The following is a 15,117-nucleotide window of genomic DNA, read 5'->3' as shown; positions in this document are numbered from 1 at the left end:
AGACAAACAAAATAGGAAAAAAGAGAACAAATATAAACCCCCCATGATTAAATTAATCCTAGTGGCAAATATATGGAAATACACAGAAAAATGTAAATTAAAAATGCAGAATACATAATAATATGCAGAGATTACATTGCTATGTAAGGTATATATATGTGCATCAGCTAATGTGATTTAGAAGCAACGGTGTTTAATATTTTTGTTAAATAGTAGAAGTTAATAATTGTATTACAATTTTAGAAGTGTGAAATGCTTAAATATTTTCCATCTACCTAGGAACATCCAACAACTCATCTCAGTAATTTACTTATTGAAGACTGTTATTATTATTATCATTATTATTAATTTATTTTAACATTAAAATAGTGGCTACTTCTAATCTAATGGAGAGCCTAGACAAGTTACCAAGTCACTGATATAGTATAATGAATCCCATGATTGGGAGAAAGGGAATGGGCCTTAATCTCACATGCATAGAGTCATCAAAGGAGATGAACAGTAAATTTACATGAAGAAAATAAACAATCACTACAATAGCCATCCCATAAACAGAAGAACAAGGAGCTACACTTGGGGAATTTAGGGTCTAATAAGAAAATAATCTATGTCTGCATCTGATCTAAACAGGATCATATTTAAAATAAAACTAAACCACTGGGGAATAAGGTAAATAAAATATTTTGAAACTGTGTACTTTTTCTCTTACTTCAGTTTCTTCCAGAAGCCAGTGGATTTTGAGATACATCCATTGGTAAAATACTTGTCATGGGTGTCGCTTGGTGAGTCTGACATTTGAACATGGCAAACATTGCCTTCCGAAATCTACAGTAAGAAAGGGGAAATCTGGCATTATCCTATAATGACTTGGAACTTTTAAAGCATTTTCGAACATGGCTAAGATGTCTCTACTGCTAACTGACATCTCCAAATACATTTTTGCCTCCAATTTTAACATCTGTCAAGAATATTCATGAATGTATAAAGTATATGGTACAGTTAAAGACCAGTTTTGCCCCATTGATTATAAACGTTGAAGACACTTAATAAAAATCAGTATGTATTAAGATGACACTTCAAATGTCAGTTAAAATTCACTTGAACTAAGGATGTATATTTCACACATTTGTTCTTCTGAGCAAAGTCCAGGTGAAATTAAGGGGAGCTTGAGAACGACTAATCGTTCCAAAAGAACTACCAATGGACTCTGAATTTAAAATATGTTCTTTATGCTTCTTATGTGATCTGTTTGGTCTTAAAATTTTTATGTTTCTCTGTGTACCTGTAGCTAAAGCTGTTCTCCCAAAAATGTGCATAAGTACAAACGTTTGCATTTCAGGACAAGATTGCCTGGCCTCTACTGAGATTTTTTTGATCAAATATTTCAGGACAATAAATTGGTTATTCCATCTTTTAGCAGTAACAGGAAGTAAAATTATCTAGGCTTCACTGAGGAGCCAGAAATCTTTGCTAAGTTTAGGATTCTTTATTATCCTGAATAACTACCCACTCCTGAAGCCCTTTTATTTTAGTGTAGAGTTTTTCTCTTGCATTTGAATATCTTCTAATAAATATGCAACTATACCACCCACTTGTGGAGCCCAACTTTGCCTTCCTCACTTTGTCCATTTTCTGATAATAAAACCACTCTTTTCTTTGGAAAAACAATTCCATGTACTGGGGAGGGGATAACCATGAGAACTAAGCAGAGCCCACCAACAACCTTCCAGCAGATTTTCTGCCAGAAAGCCATCTGAGATGGAACTCAAATTTGGGGAGGCATAGCTGGTAGAACTTGGGTCTTGGGTTGCTATAATCCTCTCCCCTCCATATGGGAAGAGGCTGTCACAGACCCAGAGCTCAAGGCATTTAAAGGCCTAGATGCTTCTCCAGTTGCATGAGCCAAATTTTTACACTAGTTTAAAGGAGTTTCTGTCACTTACCTCCCCAAAAATCTTTTTAACAGTCTTTCTATATCCATTTTTTTTAATTTAAAAGCATTTTAAACATTACTTACTTTTTGTTAGCAACCACATAAATACAGGGATTGTAGAATGTAGAAGATTTTGCAAACAGCGGAGCTATGATGGCCATTGAGGGAGGAATCTTCTTTGGGTCACCAAAAGAAGCCCATAAGCACACGATGGAATAAGGGGACCATGCCACCAGAAACATGAGTATCATTATCACAGACATCTGTAAAATAAATCAATATTTGGCAAACCCGATATCTAAAATATTGAAGTAGCTACTATATTTAAAATAGCATGAATAATTATCTAAATAGGAATTTTAATAAGTTTATGTTGTTGCTGACATAGAGGAAAATCTGAACTTTTCCAAACCTCGTTGTACTTTGCTTGTGTGCTTCGAGTACTCTATGATAACAAGAGCTTGTTAAATGGATAGAACGTTAAACAATGTAAAGTATGTCCTCTTTCTTTTAGTGTGCTAGAGAAGAATACAAAAGCTGGCTTTGATGAGAGGCAGATGAAAATGCACTCCTAACCCATATCTAGTAATTGTGCTACAGACTGCTGGCACTGTGCTTTTTCCCCTCACTGTCATTATCTGCTAATCTGAAAAAAATAACTTTCTAGCTTTTTAAATTCAGTCTGGAAAAAAATGAAATCTTGCCATTTGTAACAACATGGATGGACCTAGAGAGTATTATGCTAAGTGAAATAAGTCAGAAAGAGAAAGATTAATACCATATGATTTCATTTATATGTGGAGTCTAAGAAACAAAACAAATGAACAGACAGAAAATGAAAATAGACTCATAAATACAGAGAACTGGAGGTTACCAGAGGAGAGGAATATAGAAGGATGGGTAAAATAGAGGAAGGGAGTTAAGTGGTACAAACTTCCAGGTATAAAATAAGTAAGTCATAGGGATGGAAAGTACACAGCATAGGGAATATAATCAATAATATTGTAATAACATTGCATGGTGACAGATGATGGTAACTACAGTTACTGTAATTGAATCACTATGTTGTACACCCGAAACTGGCATAACATTGTATGTCAACTATACTTCAATAATAAGATTTTTTTTTTTAAGATGCCAAAAAAAGTGGTGCAAAAATTCAGGGGAAACAAAAAAGTATGTGATGAACAGAAGGAAAATGTAAATATGTACATAATACTATCACAGAAAGAAGATATACATCCATAAAACAAGAAGAGGAGGCAACTGGAAAGGAGTAGAGGATGTGAAATTAACTCTTTTAATCTATAATAACCTTTTTTATCCTTTACCCTAAAAAAGGGCAGAATTTTTAAAATGCAATTGAAAGGCTGAATGATGGGGTTAGCTAGCATTAGGGTAATGAGGTGAGTTGTGTAAGTACAGGGTCAGACCCTGTCTTCAAAATTTTGTATTTTGTTCAATATGGGCTTTTTAAACTGATTTTTTATTTAAAATCAATTAATTAACATATAGTATTAGTTTCAGAGGTAGAGTTCAGTGATTCGTCAGTTGCATGTAACACTCAGTGCTCATTATATCATGTGCCCTCCTTAATGCCCATCCCTGAGTTACCCATCCCCCTACATACCTCCCCTCCAGCAACCCTCAGTTTGTTTATTTCCCTTATGGTTTGTCTCCCTCTCTGATGTGATATTAAATTTGATTTTTAAAAAATACTACATTAGCTACTTTTGGGGGGAGATTGCTGAGTTTTTTTGGTGCTTGTTTAAATTTCTCACCAAGGCTTGAGCCTCACTTTTCTCACCCAATCCCAGACCTGGACATGGTTGAGGAAATCTTGCAGAAAGTAGAAACAAAAACAAAGTCCAAGACAGAGACAACATAGGAGAAAAAATCTAAGAAAATTAGAAGATATTTTCAGGAGATTCAATATAAAAAACAAAACAAAACAAAACAAAAACAAAAAACAGAAAACAAACAAAAAAAAAAATTCCAGAAAAAGAGGACGGGGGAAAAAAAAAACATGGAAAGGAAATCACCAGAGAAATAATACAAGAAATCTCCCAGAAGGGGAAGACTTAAGTCTTGAGTCTTTACATTGAAAGCACTCGCTAAGTACCCAGAACATGGGTGAATAAAGAACCCCCTCAAGACACATCAGCATGAAATTCCAGAAAACTGGAGACACAGAGATGATCCTCCAAGCTTCCAGAGAGAGAACACATAGAACACTACAAAGGGTCAGTCACCATAATGCTGTCAGCCTTTGCGAGAGCAACACTGGAAGCTAGTGGACCCTAGAGCAATGCCTTCAAAATTCTTTGAAAATCATTGTTCTACTTAAAATTCCATGTGAGGCAAACAGTCAAACATGATCATAGAATTAAGACAGTTTCAGACAACAAAATCTTTAAAAATTTACCTCCTATAACCTCCTGAGAAATCTATTTGAGAATGTGGTCCACCAAATGAGAGCGAGTACCCACCCCCCCAAAAAGGAAGACATGAAAGCCAGAAAACAGGTGATCCAACCCAGGAGAGAGGCCACAGGCATGCTCAGCTGTCAATAAGGAGATCTGAGGTTGCCGGCAGTGGCCTTAGAGAAGGACCAGCGTAGAGCAAGATGCCTGAGAGTCTCAGCAGGAGGGAAGGTTCCAAGAGAAGGATAAAGACAATTAGTCTCTAATGCATTTGAAAATACAGAGAGGAGATTGGTGCTTCTGGTGGGGAGTTCAGAGATGAATTAGTGACCCATACACAGAACAGTGAGCAAACAAAACTATGGGGGTGTGGGAAGGATAGGGAGCAGAAGAGGGGACTGAGAGGAGGAAGAGAAAGAAAATGATTAACCCCAAAAGGAAAACAAAATAAACAAAAAATACAAATCACAGAACCATAAAGAGATCTGCAATAAACAAAATTTAGGTAGTTACAATAAGGTACAATTATGTAACCAAATATTATTAACATTATGCTGACAAGATGAGGAGAGAGAAAGGTTGGGGTAGAGGAATAGGAAAGATGGTGTAAGAGAAATAAATTCTCACTATCCATAGTAGGAAATCAAGAGTAATAGCAAACAAAAATATCTGAAATAGCAGATAAGCACATCATTTAGAAATATGGAGACAAACATAAGAAGAAGAGTCAGAGAGTAAGAATCAGGTGATGGGGAAAGGTGATTGTAATATGGACCACATATGCGTAAATTAAGGATTTTAATGTCTTACCTTTGTTACATCTACCTGATCTGACCAGTTTCTGTTGAGGTACTCAGTGCAGTTACTAGTAGTACGACATTTAATGGATCGAGTGACATGGTAATAGCAGTAAAACATCACCGTCAAGGGCACAATAAAATTTACTGCAATAACTGTCATCGTGAAAGAAACAAAAGATCTGAAAGTAAGAAAAGGGAATCCCCAAATCACTACTTGTTTATTGTGCTGAATAGGGGAAAGGAAACGGAACAATTATTAAAAATAACGGTGGCACTGTTCAACAGTCATTGTATTATTAAGTAACATAGGAATGATATTTAATTGGTTCATTTAGATTAGGGGTTGGAAAACTATGGCCTGTCATCTTTATAAATTACCTTTTACCGGAACTACATTTACCTACACACTGTCTACGTCCGCTTTCACAGGCAGGGTTGAACAATCGTAACAGAGACAGTCTTGTCTGTAAAGCCTAAAATATTTTCTTATTGACCCTTTACAGAAAGTTTAAGATTTAAATTTAGTTGGAGAGTTAGAAATTTTCTACCCATTTTTCTGGGTCATCTTTCATTTTCTTTAACAAACTAAGTTACCCTCTTCTCCCTGGTAAATACAGAAGAGCATCACTAAGGAGCAATCCAGTCCCTACAGTGGCTGTGCCTTTGCCTTGTCATTCCAGCTTTATCACCAGGCCATCCTGAAAAGATAGTAGGGGGTCCACCTGGGCTTTCAGCAGAGCCACACGCTGTCTAGTGATACTAATGTTCTGTTTTTCCCTTTCAGATTCTGAAATACCAATATCTCAGATTCTGAGATACCAATACGGAAGGGTGGTCTATACCCACTTGGCTGACACAGGAGAGAGAGGACGGTAGAGGGTAAGGGAACAAGGGAGCTGGATGGCCTTTACTTGCAAACAAGTGTAATTTGATGCTGGAATCACACCATCACTACCAAGGAAGCACTTGGCCACACTCTGTATGGAAAACATTTGATCTGAGCTTAAATTTGAAATGATGAGAAACTGTCTACATTAGAAGCATTTGATTTTTTAAAAAATATTTTATTTATTTATTTATTTAACAGACAGAGATCACAAGTAGGCCGAGAGGCAGGCAGAGAGAGATGAGGAAGCAGGCTCCCTGCTGAGCAGAGAGCCCAATGTGGGGCTTGATCCCAGGACCCTGAGATCATGACCTGAGCCAAAGGCAGAGGCTTAAACCACTGAGCCACCCAGGTGCCCCGCACTTGATTATTTTAAAGTGAAAATGTGTCTCTTACGCATCATTCTTCCGCCAGTTTATGGTACAAGTAGCCCCAGTAGGATCTGGGGCATAACTAGCCCACCCTATGATAGGCATCAAAGCCCAAAAGAGACCATTGAGCCAGGCCCCTAGAATCATGCCGATGTAAGTGTTGGTGGTCATTCTTCTTCCTATTAACAAACAGATGAAATATTAGCATCATTTGCCAATGATGGAATTCATATCTTCACTTTGCTTTAACTGATTATTCAAAGTTATTAGGTAGATTCTTTACAAAGCACGTTAGTTCACTCAGTGCCTTCTACATGAATTCATATTCAGGTAAAAAAAAAAAAAAAAAAAAGAAGGCATTTAACTGGCACCTGAATGACCTGAATGATAAAAAGGATCAGCCAGAGGACAAGCAGGGAGAAGCATTCTCCAGGGCCAGGGAAAACAGCACTTACAAAGATCCTGAAATGCGAAAGGCCTAGGACAGTACCCCAAAGTGAGGGGATGCCAGCCAATGCTGGAAAGATAGCCAGGGGCCAGACCATGTGGAGCCTTGGAGTTTGGGCTGTGAAATTTGGATTTTATTCTAAGTATCATAGGAAATCATTGAAACTTTTGAACAAGGATTATCAGAGAAACAAGAGTGACTATGCAGTCTTAATGCAACTCATTACATTTATATTTTATTTTATTTTTTAAAGATTTTATTTTTGCGAGAGAGAGAGAGAGAGAGAGTGCATGAGCAGGGGAGCGGCAGAAGGAGAATCAGACTTCGCACTAAGCAAGGAGCCAGATGCCGGGGCATCCAGAGCGAGCACACAAGCAGGGAGAGTGGGAGAGGGAGAAGCAAGCAGGGCTCCATCCCAGGCTCCATCTCCATCCCTGGGATCATGATCTGAGCTGAAGGCAGATGCTTAACCGACTGAGCCACGCAGGCGCCCCAATCATTACATTATTATTTTAAAGTGCATGTGTGTTGAGTAGTACTTAGGCCAGAAACGATTCGCTGAGAAAGCTAAGAGAAGGGTTATACCTGTGTCCGGACTATAGATGGTCAGGTATCGATCTACGGCCACAACAGTGAGTAATCCAATACTTGCCATTCCGAAAAAGATATTCAGCCCGGCATAAATCTAAAAGTCAAAGTTGGAAAGAATACACCATTCTACACACCCTCCCAAGAGACACTTACATTTTTATTCCATGGCTAGAGTACATTTTAAGGACATTGAATGTTTTTTATTTTAATAATTTTAGAATACATTTACCATTGTCATATTGTAACTGACTTTTTAAAGGCATGTATGGAAAGTGTTTTAGGTCTTCATTAATTAAAATAAACTTTTAAAAAATTTTTAAAACTTAAAGTAGAACTTCTATACAACATACTCTATAAACATAGTGTGAAAACAAACCACAAATTAGGCGCAGTGCAGATAACCAACGAAATACTAGTGTTCACAAGATAGAGAATTCAACAAGAAGAAATTCTAGACAAACGGAAAATGGGCTGTTCACACAGGGGAAACCTGAATGTTTATGACACAAGATGTAAACCACAATACATATTCAAAGAAGTACAGATTATTAAGGTACCCCTATATACCCAACAAAATGACAAAAAATTTAAAATCTGACAATCCCCAGCATGGGAGAGAATATGAAATAGTAGAAGTTTTCATAACTGGCATAACCATTTTGGAGAGCAATTTGGCCACATCTGACGAAATTGAGGATGAATATTCTCTACAACCCAACCATCCTTCTCCTAAGCAATATGTCTAAAGAAACTCTTAGACATTGTAGGAGACATAAGAATGCTTATTGAAGCTTTGTTTGTGACTGAAAACAAGTGGGAGTAAATGCTTAATAATAGAAAAATAAATACATTGGGGTATGTTCATAAGATGGAATATCATAGAGCAGTTAAAGTGAGTGACTTACAGCTACATCCGTCAACATGGATAAACTTCGAAAACATGGTATCATATAATAAGACTGCATCATGTACACAACATTATTATTTTATAGAGAATTTGAAATATCCCAACAGTATAGTTTATGAGCAGGTAAATATGTACTAAGATAGAAAGACATTCATGGAAGAGAAGGAAGGTTGGGCATAGTAGGCAACGGCCTTCAACAGTATTATTCAAGTTTTAGACCTTTTTTTTTTTAAGATTTTATTTATGTATTTGAGAGAGACAGCATGTGTGCACACACGTGTGCACACATGCACGCACACGAGCAGGATGGTTAAGACCATAAACTGGACTCTGCACTGAGCACGTGGAGCCAACACAGGGCTCGATCTCACGACCCTGAGACCATGACCTAAGCTGAAACCAAGAGCAGGTCCCTTAACCACCTGAGCCACGCAGGTGCCCCTCAAGTTTTTTATCTTTAAAAAGCTGAACAACCTAAGGCACATATTGTGAAACATTAAGATTTGACAAAACCAGGTGGTACATACATGAGTATTCATTATTCTATTACTCTTATTTTATTCTCTGTAATTTTATAGCTTAAAATAGTAAACTGTTTTAAAAACTTGGGCCAAAAGTCTTATCTCCCTACTCTCCTAATATGAATTAATATTAATATATTTCCTGGCCAGTAAAAATAATAACGAATATAATTAATTGCAAGTCCATTGGAGGACTGTCCATAGAGGGGGACAAAAACTGATAGCTTAACTACATTACTTAGATATTATGATACTGTCATTAGATAGTTCATTGTTTCCAATGAAAGGGTTTTTGAATATGCAGATTTTTACTTTTCCGAATGCTGATTTTTTTGTTTTTTTCCTTTGGGTAAGGGAAATTCTGAAAATATAATGAATGCTACCAATGTCATTTCTCTTTTACTAAGTAATGTATTTCCCAGTCACTTCTGAAGCTATTTTCTGTAAGACCACTTTATCTATTATCCTACATGATCTTATTTATTTGAAACCCTTGGAATTTCTTTTTTTAAGACATTTCAATTTACATCTCTTTACTATTTTATTTTGCTTTCATTCCAAAGATCTCTCCAATACCTGGCATCCTGCATATCCAAATTTCCAACTTCCATACAGATCTGAAGCTGCTGACATGGGATATCCAATGCTACTGACCCCTATATCAGTAACAGCCAGGTTAATGATAATTGCATTTGTGGGTGTCCGAAGTTCCTTGTACTTAATGAAGATGCCCAGAACTATTAGGTTGCTGAAAATACTTATTATACCTGAGAACATATAAAAAAAAATCACTTTGTTTAATTTGAATATTTAAAAGTAGTATCAAAATTAAATATTTAAGCCCCCTCAAAAGCAAAGCAAATCCATTTTAGTTCATTTACTGGAGGAGCTCCAACTATTCTTAAAATTGGTTATAATACCTTCCCAGCCCTTCTGTGAAATAGAAATAATTAAATTAAAACGAAGAATCTACGAACTGCATACAGAGTACTGAAGGCCAGTTTTACTATCCTCACTGTTAATCATGCTGCCCTTGAAATTCCTTCCCTGTCTTTCATGATACCACCTCCGCTGATTTTTAAGATACATGTATGACCATACCATCTCTTTTGGCAGTCTAACTTCCTCCTCCTTCCTGAGGCCTGCGGCTTTTCCTTCTCTATATTTTCCTTTCTCAAGCCTCACCTATCAATTCTACCCTAACAATTCTGTCACTTTCCAGCCCTGACCCATGTTCCAGTTCCATGTCCCTTTTCATTCAACTCATTGCCATTTACTAGGATCTCCCATGTACAAGATCATATGACTGTTCCAATACTTCTGGGAACTCAGTGTGTCCAAATCTGAGTACCTCATTCAGTGTGCACAAACACAGACCCCTAGAGAAGACACATTGCAAGGTTTGACTATTCAGAAAGGGAATTAGGCTGGCTTTTAGGTACACTGAGAAGCCTCACAGGTGACACCTTCCTAGTCAAGTTTCCACAGTCTGGGATCTGACTCTTAGCCTTGGGGGCCAGAAACTCACCTTTGTCAGTGCCATAGAATGGGCTGGACTGAGGTAGACAGATGACTGAACTTCATCATCAGAATGGCAGTGTATTGTTGAATGAACGGGACACTCACGTTAGCCCAATTAACAACCTCTACATGCTGCAAGGGGTGCATAAATATCCTGTAAGCCAGATGTGGGTCATATACTAGGTCCTAATAATTGGGGAGTAAGCAGCCTCCAACAACCGTAGAGAGGGAAGGTTTCCAAGCACCCACACACAAAAGTGCCAGCTGAGGAAGAACTTCCATTTCATCTTGGCACCTCAGCCGAAACTTCCTTTTAGCATCCCGTGACACTAGTCCTCCAGATTCCTATTCTTTCCCCTCCATGCTGTTGGTGGAATAAGCTGGCTACAACAGAGAATTAGCCACGTTTCTTCTCAGAGCTTCAATAATCTCTGTTGGCTGTGGGATAAAAGCCCACACGTCCCAACTTGATATCCAGGTTTTGCCTCAATCTGTTTTTTCACCTTCTCTAAGCAAATTTCCACACTTGCCAAACAAGCCATCCAGTTCTAATTATTTATCAAAGACACAAGGCTTGTTGTAAAGCTTATCTCACTTGGAACACCCTATTTTTTTCCTGTACCTATACAAATGCTACCCATCCTTCAAAGTTCTATTCAAGCCCAGCTCTGCTCTAGAGCTATCCCCTACCCACAGTAATTCTCCCTTCTCTAAATTCCCAAAGCGCTTGCTTATATTATACACTATTCATTTTATGTGATGCTATATTTAACTTTTAGGTATTCCTAGCCTTCTCATTTAGATTTCAGGTTCCTAATGACTTCTGTGTTCTATAGAAGTGGCATATAGCAGATTTATTTAATAAACAGACCACAACTAAAACTCATATTGTTTAATTTCTATCATTCCTGCAGAGCATAAGTAAGGCACAATGATAGCAAATTTGGTGATTCTTTCTCAAGACTTTATTTTTAAGTAATCTCTACATCCAATGTAGGGCTAGAACTCACAACCCTGAGATCAAGAATCACATGCTTTACCAACTGAGCCAGCCAGGTGCCCCTCTCTGGTTCTGATTTTAGCATCAAGTACTGTAGCAGGCATACAAGAAAGACTCCAAAAAGCTTAATGAATTGAAGAATCTTTCTAAGCTAACTACTAATTGGCGATTTTAAAAATCAGATAAAACATAGTATGGTAAGTTGTTGCCTACCGAGTACACAACCAGAAGTAACTGTACTTTGGGGACGGTCTTAGGTATAACGGGGGGTATGAGTTAAGCAATTTGGCCTTTTTCTCTATTCGTTTGGCAGCTATCTCAAGCCCTCTGCTCTATTTTCTTAACTGCAGGTATTTTCTAATGGGTAGCAACAGATCATTTAATAGGTCTAAATTAATTTCCTCTTAGCCTCTGGCTTTCTTACAATCTCTTGGTAGAGCCTACTTACTCTACACCTGGCCTTTCCTTTTCCATCTCCACCTTCTTAAATATGTGCATCATCCAAGCTTCTTAGACCCCCATCTTTTCACATTGACCACATAATCTGTGATTTCATACATATCCGAGGCTATATGCTGCTCTTTTCCAGACTGACCTCATAAAATTCAGAATTCAAGCCCACATGTCCACTGGACATCTCTCACGCTGAACCAAGTGAATTTTCTCTTCCTTCTTCAAACCTGTTCTTCCCCACATGTATTCCTGGTGAATAGCTTCACCATCTAACCACAGGAGTCCCCAAACAGAAAACTGTCTTCATTAACACTCCCTTTCCCTCTCCCTCAATTGCCATATCCAACCATCAGTTCTAACTTCTGGCTCTTGAATGTGTCTACTTCTATCCTGAATGCCACTTCTCACTCCTTGGGATCCTTCTTAATCACACAGGGGCCTCCTATGTGGTCTCTTAGCTACTAGTACAGCATTTTTCTAAAATGCAAATGGAATCATGTCATTCAGGGACTCCTCATCGCCTATATGACTTAGGTGATTCTTCATTACCTGGTATACAGCCTTCTATGCAGCCTAGTATCTTTTACCCTTCAATTTACAATTCATCCATAATGAATGTATTTCAGATCATCAATTTACCATGTCCTCTTGCCTCCCAGCCTTACTTGGAGAAAGGGAGTGTGCTCAAGCCGGTAAAAGTTTGTAAGAGCTAAAATCTAAGAGAAATATTAAATTGAAAATTAAATTTTAAACAACAAATCTAATAAACTCTTGGTAAAAGTAACAAATGATATAAATGCTTTAACTAAATTCTTCTCATAGCTTTGGTTTTGATTTGGAAATATAAGCGGGTTTTGTTAAAAAGGGGACCTAAGAAAACTAGGGGACCTAGAGAACAGTAAATCTTTCAACAGGAGCATTAGGAGGTTAGATATGTTCCCTTCAGTTTATCTACCAAAACCACGAATAACACATACCCAAGGTATTCCTTAATAAAACTGACCATTGAGGTTACATGAGGGCTCTAGAATCAAAATGCCTGAGTTCAAATCCTGGCATAGTTCCTTAATAAATCTGTGTGTGCTGGGTAAGTTACTTAAACTATTTGTCTATATAAACAGGGAAGATAAAACTAATTCACTTACTGACCTTGTGTAAGGATGAATTATTCTGTACATTTAAGTATTTAGAACAGTGCATGCATTCAAACAACAGTTAATAGTGGTAGTTAGTGGTGATGGTGGTAGTAATGATCATTGTCATAGTAGTGGTGGTAAAATTCCTATTATTGTTACTGCTACAGGCATAAGAACCAGAGAGCACAATTTCTTAACAAGAAATTTTCTTTGCATGCTACTTTTGTAAACAGATCAAAAAAGAAAGCTTTCCTGGTCATCTACAAAAAACTAAACCAAAAGTTTGCATACAAAGTATTTCTGTGTAGTTGTAATAAGATTTTCTCTTTAATTAGCTGATTGTTTTTTCATATTGTTACAACAAAAATCAAAAAGAAAACAGAATTTGTCCAGTACTTATCCAGTACCTGAATATTTGCAGTATTCAAGTGAACAAGTTAGCATATCACTAAAATTTACAAAAATTAACTGAAGAACCACAACTGCTAGCACAGAAGTAATTGTGAATTATAGGGAAACTAAGCAACTATGAAGAATAAGCTGGTTATAGTAGGATTTGTGATACTTTTTCCCTCCACTTTTGAATATATTTGAGAATTTCATAAAAGTCAATCCAAAAAATGACAATAAACCAATATAACAGTTACTTTTAAAACTCATTAATGAGCATAGAGTTGGAAATGAAGTGACTCCTCAATATAAAATTTATATAATTCAACCTATACATTAAAAAGATAATTAGACAACTTCTATTTCATTTCCCCCATCCCTTTCTTCCAACAAACATGCCTTTATTTTAATCCACTATACATCAATGAGTGTGTACACATGGGGAGAAAGAAACAAGTATGTGCCCAACACCTACTGTATATGTTATTTATGTCTCTTAATTTCACTCTTCTCAACAATCCTGACAGTTATCTTATTCTTATCCTGTTTTCAGAAAAGAAAATGTAAGAACAAAAAGCTGAAGGAACCTGCTCACTGTTGGAAAGGTAAGATACTAAAAGATGAAATTCAAAGCTCAAGAGTTTCCCAATACAGCATATTCTGGGAATGAGCTGAATTTTCAAACTCTGTCCTCAGTGACAATAGAACCTGCTCTTTTTATAACTTTAATTTTCTTTCCAAGACCTTTTCATCTTAACTAGAGTCCACCACCAAAGACAAGACTATGAATAGTATTAGAATAGTAAAGGACATAAAAATACATTTTTGCCATGGTACACACTCTTCCCCAATAAAAACTTGACAATATAACCAAATATATGGATGACATATTATTCATTTTATAGAAAACTTTTCTCAGCCCCACTTCACTAATGTTACATTGTTTATCAAGATTCAAAATAACTTGTGGCATTAACCACCATTAACAATGACTTCATCTATCCTTTCACCCACATCCTCTTACTATACAGCCAAGAAATAAGGCAACTATTACTATTCCTATTTGCCACATGAGCACCCCAACTAGGGGTAAGTGGCCAACAATATGGAACTTGAAACACTTCTGAACCCATGCTTTTTCTACAACCTTATGCTGAAAACCTCTGCTTTCGTTCACCCATTCAAAACAAAATAAGTTAATGGAATAAACCTTCATACCTGCTGTGATCAAGTAAGCTGCAACAATATTGTGTTCAGTCTGTGAAAAGACCGAGCCATCTTCTTGTTTAGAGTCTGTACTGTTGTCTAAATTATTCCTTAGCATTTTGGAGGGAAGAAATTGAGACAGCCTTCATAATGAGCCTTCAATAATTATGAAATTTTTTAAGAACCACTGAAGGAAGTATTTTCAGAACCAATCATTTCCACTTAAAGACCTCAAAGAAGGGCCTTTTCATAGAGGCCCTCCCTTAACAAACTTAATTGGGTTGGAGAGAAAAGGATTTTAATTCCCAGGACAAGGAAAAAGCTTATTAGCAAAGTAAAGAGAAATACCAAGCACAGCATTTTAAACAATTGGGGCATCAGACTTGTAGCTAAGGAGATTATCGAGTGCACACCTCCTATTCAAACAATAAACAAACTCAAAATCAGCAGGAGCTGACTTAACTGATTGCTGCTGGAAATCAGTTCTGAAATTAAGAACTGGCCTTGGTCTCCTAAAACTTTTCAGATTAA

The 15,117-nt window shown here is 37.0% G+C and overlaps 1 protein-coding gene across 1 annotated transcript; it reads right to left on the bottom strand.

Moving 5' to 3' along the window:
- Nucleotides 1–710: 710 nt before the first annotated feature.
- RRH (retinal pigment epithelium-derived rhodopsin homolog) lies at nt 711–14,735 on the bottom strand (the record flags this gene model as incomplete). The annotated part of the gene is made up of 7 exons (XM_080797094.1): nt 14,599–14,735; nt 9,457–9,647; nt 7,447–7,546; nt 6,439–6,592; nt 5,167–5,335; nt 2,018–2,196; nt 711–825 (listed from the first exon to the last, which is right to left on the bottom strand). Exons 1-7 carry the CDS (start codon nt 14,702–14,704, stop codon nt 711–713), a joined length of 1,014 nt encoding a protein of 337 aa, XP_080653220.1. The 5' UTR covers nt 14,705–14,735.
- Nucleotides 14,736–15,117: the final 382 nt, after the last annotated feature.

This window comes from Martes martes, assembly GCF_963455335.1.
Source record: "Martes martes genome assembly, chromosome: 2".
NCBI lineage: Eukaryota > Metazoa > Chordata > Mammalia > Carnivora > Mustelidae > Martes > Martes martes.
This window is presented reverse-complemented; position numbering and strand designations above follow the sequence as displayed.